This window comes from Poecilia formosa, unplaced genomic scaffold, assembly GCF_000485575.1.
Source record: "Poecilia formosa unplaced genomic scaffold, Poecilia_formosa-5.1.2 Scaffold112, whole genome shotgun sequence".
In the NCBI taxonomy this organism is placed as follows: Eukaryota; Metazoa; Chordata; class Actinopteri; order Cyprinodontiformes; family Poeciliidae; genus Poecilia; species Poecilia formosa.
Window position 1 is genome coordinate 1698900 of NW_006800051.1, and position 6497 is coordinate 1705396.

At 37.7% G+C, this 6497-nt stretch overlaps 2 protein-coding genes across 5 annotated transcripts in view; one reads left to right on the forward strand and one right to left on the reverse strand.

The window, feature by feature from the left end:
• Positions 1-2: 2 nt before the first annotated feature.
• Positions 3-3344, reverse strand: olah (oleoyl-ACP hydrolase). Of its 2 annotated transcripts, none has more exons than XM_007560052.2 (6): positions 3086-3344; positions 2299-2437; positions 1987-2086; positions 1108-1277; positions 961-1043; positions 3-327 (listed from the first exon to the last, which is right to left on the reverse strand). In XM_007560052.2, the coding sequence occupies exons 1-6, from the start codon at positions 3213-3215 to the stop codon at positions 185-187; spliced, it is 765 nt and encodes a 254-aa protein (XP_007560114.1). In that variant the 5' UTR covers positions 3216-3344; the 3' UTR covers positions 3-184. The 2 variants fall into 2 exon arrangements, with proteins under 2 accessions (XP_007560114.1, XP_007560116.1); XM_007560054.2 differs by lacking the exon at positions 3086-3344 and adding an exon at positions 2871-3079.
• Positions 3345-5389: 2045 nt separating this feature from the next.
• ago3b (argonaute RISC catalytic component 3b) overlaps positions 5390-6497 on the forward strand; it is a 14399-nt gene continuing 13291 nt past the window's right edge. For 2 of the 3 annotated variants that reach the window (XM_016675261.1, XM_007560056.2), the window contains exons 1-2: positions 5390-5553; positions 6129-6274. In XM_016675261.1, coding sequence (XP_016530747.1) covers positions 6256-6274 — 19 coding nt within the window. In that variant the 5' untranslated portion in view covers positions 5390-5553; positions 6129-6255. The other variant, XM_016675262.1, reaches the window with a different exon arrangement.

Genomic DNA, 6497 nt, shown 5'->3' on the forward strand with positions numbered 1-6497 from the left:
TTGGTTTTATTGGAGTTTATTTTAAACTGGATAAATGTTCTCTGCAGGTAAGAACCAAAATGCACAAACTTTCATATCTACACATGAAAAGTCTTTAAAGAAGTATTGAAACAATCATCACCACCAAGTAGATGTTTTCTGAGAAACATCTTATTTTTTACAGACTATATAATAGCCACTTCAGTCATAGATAATGCATTTCTGCAGCCTCCAGAGTCTTTGTGATGAAGTCCAGCAGGATCTTTTCATTCCCAGAATCCTTCAGGTAGAAGTGAGAGCCGTCAAACATCCTGACGGTGAAATCTCCAGATGTGACGTTCCTCCAAGCTGCTCAGGACAGACGTGGAAACAATTAAGTGTCTCCATCAAAAATATTAATTTAAGTGCATGTTGGCCTGATATAATTGCTCTCAGTATAAGTTTGAGTAAGGCTGCCCTGATTGCAGTTTTCTGGCTGATTAACGAACTTTAAAATCTCTGACCTGCTGATTCCGATTTTAGCTGAGACCAATTTTTTAGTAGGAAATGTTGCAGAGTTGTGAACAGTACTGTGACTTGTTGACTGCAGACTTGACCCGGTGGGCCGGTCTCAGTCAAACCGCCGTCCTCGCTGGTTTTTAGACCTTTGCTGAGGAAGACGAGATCGGCTTCACATGCAAGTATCTGCCAACCACCGTTCTCCCAAAATACAGGAAATCGGTGCTGACAAATCGATAATTTTAAGTATTTCCAGAAACTATTTATCATTAAATTGTAAGATTTTTTCAAATCTGTAAGCAGAGTTTTATAGGGAGATAAAAATAGATTATTCATTTTTTTATTTTTATGTTTTTTATGAGTACAAACACAGACTTTCTTGAAAGCTTGTAAAAATGTCACATCATATCAGTGCAGAAAGGGACTAAAAATGACACTTTCAGGTGTGAAGGGGTTTTAATCTTAGTGTTCATCAGGACTGACCCTGTAAGTCGTGAGGAACGTCCTCCTTTCCGTCGAAACACGTGACGGGACAGGACAGAACCGGACCGTCTGGTTCTGAGCACCTACAGGAAGGGAATCTGTTCAGTGAAACGTGAGTCTGGACTGAACTGGGATCTCTGCACAGACCTGTAGTTCTCCACGACGCGAAGGTCGGCCTTCAGGGCCGGCAGGAAGAGCCTCACAACGTCCGGGTTCGCCAGCAGCTCCGGCGGCGTTCCCCCGACGGACGCCAACCACCGGAGGAACTCGCCGTCCGATAACTCGCTTCGTTTTGGAGCTTTGAGGCGAGTTTCAGACTAGAAGAGTGAAACAGCATCGAGTCAGTGGAGAGCAGGAAATAATTTAATATTTCAGATACGAAAACAAGAACCTAATTTGATGTTTTCAGAGACTTGTATTAATGAAAAAAAAACTGAAAAATTCAAGATGCCAGCCATTTTCAAGACGGTCATCAAGGAAAATGTATATTTGAACTACATTTTCCAATATTTATCACAGATGGTGTTAAATCATACATAATTAGATCCAAAAAATATTAGATTTACTGATATTTTATTGATATTTCAAGATGGCTGCTATGGTTGTCACGGAAAATTAATTTTTGCACTAAAATTGCCAATTAGGTGTTTGCTATGATTTGGTATCAAATCATAGCAAACAAATCACAAATATTTTCTTGATTTTGTTTCTTTTTCTGGTGGACATTTTTCAAAATGGCCACCATGGTTGAATATATGTTTGCACTAAAATCAGCAGTAGATTTTGTCTGGTTTTATCAATGTACTATACATTTTATTCAGTTTTTACTATTATTTTATCTCTGTAACTCATTCGTATCTTGAGATAAAGCTTAATTAAAGAATTTCTGTCCAATATTCGCACCACAGTAAACATTTAGAGAACAATGGCAACCAGAACCAGGAGCAACCAAGACCAGAACCTCTAAGGTTCTGGTTCCTGTAGGAATTAAGGCCTTTAGAAACATGAGAATCGTGATGAACTCACATGTGGAGCTGAAGCTCCAGACAGGAACATATGGATCGGCTCCAAGTTGTGAACTTTCTTCAGATCTTCTGCAACAGCAAAGCTGGTGAGGGCTCCAAAACTGAAACAAATATTTATAAAAAAGTAAAAGTCTGGTTTGATGAGAGAACTGAGAGACATTAGCAGATGATTATGTTGTTTATTTAAACTCCTCCAGGAGAATTTCACTCTGATTCTCCAGACTGAAATCCCCGACTGCTGGATGGAACATACTGACTACTCAGAACTACTCTACATTACCACTTCCACTGGCTGTGAGATGTCCCACCTCACCTGTGGCCAAACAGAGCAAACGGTTTCTCCTTCAGCAGCGGCAGCAGAGCCGAGATGACCTCATCCACGATCTGCTGCATGTTGTCGAAGAACGGTTCCCTGGCTCGGCTCTCCCGGCCCGGCAGCTTCACCGCAAACACTGGAGCCCAACGGACCAACAGCGCTCCGATTAGATATGTCACAGAGGAAGCAGACATTTAAAATAAAGCCTAACAGGTAAAAAGCTGTGGTGGGTACACTCCCGCTAAAAGAGGAGCTAATTCGACCATTAGCACTTTAGCTTTTTTGCTAACTTTGAAAACAAGCATTTAGGTTAATTAATTTTCTGTATACATTTTAAAACGGTAATTTGCTCAGCTGTTGTGTAAACCTTCAATTGAATTAAAAAATAAATAAATAATCATTTTTATCAATCACTAACTTAACATTTAAAATATTAAATGAGTCATAATTTGATCAGTTACTCATTACTTGAGTTTTACCAAATACGTTTTTACTCTTGAGTAATTTCTTCGATGGCTTCTCTTTACTTTTACATGGATAAAAATATGTTGAAGCAGTGCTACTCTTACTGAGTATAGGCCATTTTTGGTTGCTCTACGCTCCTCTGTAAACATGTTGCTGCTGGGAGGAAACTGTTTCTGTGTCTTTGGTAGATTTATCTTTGAGCAGCAGATTAATTATGTATTTTAAATCCACAAACTGGCTTAAAGTTAAACCCGCAGCAGCTTTCCGACATGTTGAACGGTGCAAAGTGCAGCGTTGGTCCTGCAGGAAGTAGCTTTACCCTCCACGGAGCTATTGAGGACGTTCCCCCAGCGGGCGTAGTGGATGGAGCCCCCGCCTGCCCAGGGGAAGCAGATGAGCCTGGTCACAGCTTCCGGTCTCCACCGGAAGCAGCTGATCACCTTCTCCATGCCGGTTCACCAGGATCCAGCCGTTTCTCCGCCAGCCTGCAGGGATCCAGCCTGTTGCTGCTGCAGCGTTTCCTGCTGTCTTTCTTCTGTGGTTCAGGAACTGAGGGATACGATGAAGCGGTTCTGGAGACATCTACAGGCTGGATCAGGAACTGCATCCAGGAATCCAGAAAAAAACAGAAAACCAGAGAGAATAAATAATCCATCCATCCATCCATCCATTTTCCTTCACCCTTGTCCCTCAGTGGGGTCGGGAGGGGTGCTGGTGCCCATCTCCAGCTCACGTTCCGGGCGAGAGGCGGGGTACACCCTGGACAGGTCGCCAGCCTGTCGCAGGGCAAGAATAAATAATAATTATTACAAATAAATTCATCAGAGAGCGACAGGATTCATCAACATGTTAGCTGACCAGACGTTAAAAACACAAAGCAAACAGGGAATAAGAAACGAAGAAGAATAATACTCTTACAGTAATTACAGTAATTTTACACATTTAAAAGTTCTGACTAAAATATTTCAAATAATGAGACATATGTATGTTTTTATTTTATTTTATTTATGTGGAATCAGCAAACGGTGTTTACTGTCTTTACCTATAGTGTTTATAAAGTGTATTGATGTTCAGAAACATCTAAAAAATGGACTCCAATAAATTTATTTGTTATAAGAATAATAATTATATTATTATTTATAATAATTATTCTACAATAATAAATGTATGTACTACTACTAGTAATAATAATAATATATTATGGTATTATTATAGAAACAATAATAACACCATAATTGCTATTATTATTATTATTATTATTATTATTATTATTATTATTATTATACAATAATTATATTAACAATAATTATTACTTCAGGGATGAAGTATGATGCACAACAATGAAGTTCCTTATATATCATGTCAATAAATTATTTATGTATCATAAAGAAAGAACTGAAGGAACATAAATGTTAATTAAAAGCCAATCTAGATAAAATTGTTAGATAAACAGTTAATTAGTCTTCTATTTTTTGTGAGATTTTATTGTAAAGCTGTGAAATATTAATAACTATAGACATCTAATTATTATAAATTATTTAAGTATTCAAAATACTTTTGAGTACTTAAATAATTAAGTATGATTTGAGATTTACGTATTACTTAATAATAATAAATATTATTACTATTATTAATAATTATACTCATAATTAATAATAACAAATCTAAGTAAATTAAATCATTTAAGTATTAAGTTATTTAATACTTAAATAATTCGTTTTTATAGTTCAACAGATTCTTTAATTCATTCTGTTTCGTAATTATCTCATGTTTTCCAGTGTAACATCGTCACTTGAAGCCTTTTTTTTAAACAAAAGTTTTCTTAAATGTCAACCATGACGTCACCCTCTTCAGGAAATGACGTTCTTTTCTACAGTTGGTATTTCCTGACGGGTTTCCCTTAGCAGAGGAGGAGACAGAAACTGTCGCAAACCACAGAAATTTAATACACACACTCCGGAAATTATGTATTTTTACCCTTCAATCTAAAAATAATCTACAATTAAAAATAAACCAGAAAAACAAATTCTGAAATATAGCAAACAGATAAGTTTCTTTATTTCTGGTACTGCTTCATGTTATTTTTATGTTTTGCTTTAAGAAACTGTTTTTCTTTCCTTATTAGATGCTCACTTTTAAATGCATCATGTATGTTAACTCACTTTTATCAGAGAGATTTAGGATATTTTTAATAATTTCTCCATAAAAAACACAAATATTCACATCAGCAGCATAATAAAATTTATGATGAAAAGTTTCTTTTATTGGTGTAGGCATTAAACAGCCCATGTTCTGTGTGTTCACGGTAAAAGTAAGGTGCAGAATTTGCCTGTTTTCAGGTTTTATGTGTTGGGAGATATATTACGAAAATGAACACGAGATATAAAACATTTATTTAACTCTTTTTGTTTTAACATAAAAATCCACACAATAAAAATAATTTGGGCTTTCTACCTTTGTTTCTTTTTTTACTTGCCAAATAAAAACAAAACATAAATTAACTCAAGATGAAAATAAAAAGTTAATATTTTGAAATAACTTACCCATATTTCATTTAAAACGTGCAAATATTGGAAAGCTTATTCAGCGAGCGAGCCGTGCTTTTATTTTGAAAGTACTCTCGGAAGTGGCTCGTATATGTTTACGCTATCCTTCCGCTCGATCTGATTAGACCGGTTTTTACGGAGGAGGACACCGGGTTCCCGAACTCCTACCAGCCGTCTGAAAGAGAGGAACGCCGGCTTGTCACGTTCACTCAGCGGAACACCGAGTTCGTCCTAGAAGAAGGTGACTATTTCTGGCGTTTTTCAGCTGTTAGCTGTCAGTGTTTGAAGCTAAAAACGCTTTTAGCCGACACACGATCCTGAAGTTGGAGTCTGAAAGAAACCTTTATGCTAAAGGGCTGTGTCACAGTTTTCAAGGAATATTTTCTACATTTAATCAGCTGCGGCTAAGAATCTCAGGTATGTAAGAGGATCAGATGTGGGATGAAATACGTAGCAGCCCTTAAGGGCTATTTTTTTAAAAATCTGATTTTTATTTTTTATTTATCTTCCTTTTAATAGACAAAAACTGCGACTTTAAGTTTTTTTTTCGAAATGTAGCCCAACTTAGGCTACATTTTTATTTTGTGGAAATTAATATATATCAACTTTGAGCAGTTTAATTATTTTATATTTTGTTTTATCCCGATTATAGGTAGTTTAGATTATTTAAAAGCGTAATAGCCCTTTAATGTCGCACCAAATAAGAGGCTAACTTCAGGCTGATCATGTACTTATTTTAGTCCGGGCTAAAGCCGGTCCAAACTGTCTCCAGTCTCCTTCGAGTGGAAATTAAGCAGTTTATTATTCTGTTTCCAGGTGGAGGAGCAGTATAGAACCGGGCCAGGACCGTGTAGTACCGCTGGAAGCAGGGGAGGGAGGGGGAACCAGCCCGGATCCACACCGAGTTACAGCGAGCCGGGTCATCCGGACCGAGACCTCATGAATGGAAATCGGAACAACAGGTGAGCATACTCTGAATGCCAGATACACCGGGATGTGTTTCAGATAAACCGGTCTCACGGGTTTCCTCAGCCGGCTGTCTGAGAGATCCGGCCAGGTGTGTCTGAATCTGGGAGACTGCAGGGATCCAGCCAGGTGGTTCTGAATCTGAAGGGATCCAGCCAGGTGGTTCTGAATCTGAAGGGATCCAGCCAGGTGGTTCTGAATCTGAAGGGATCCAGCCAG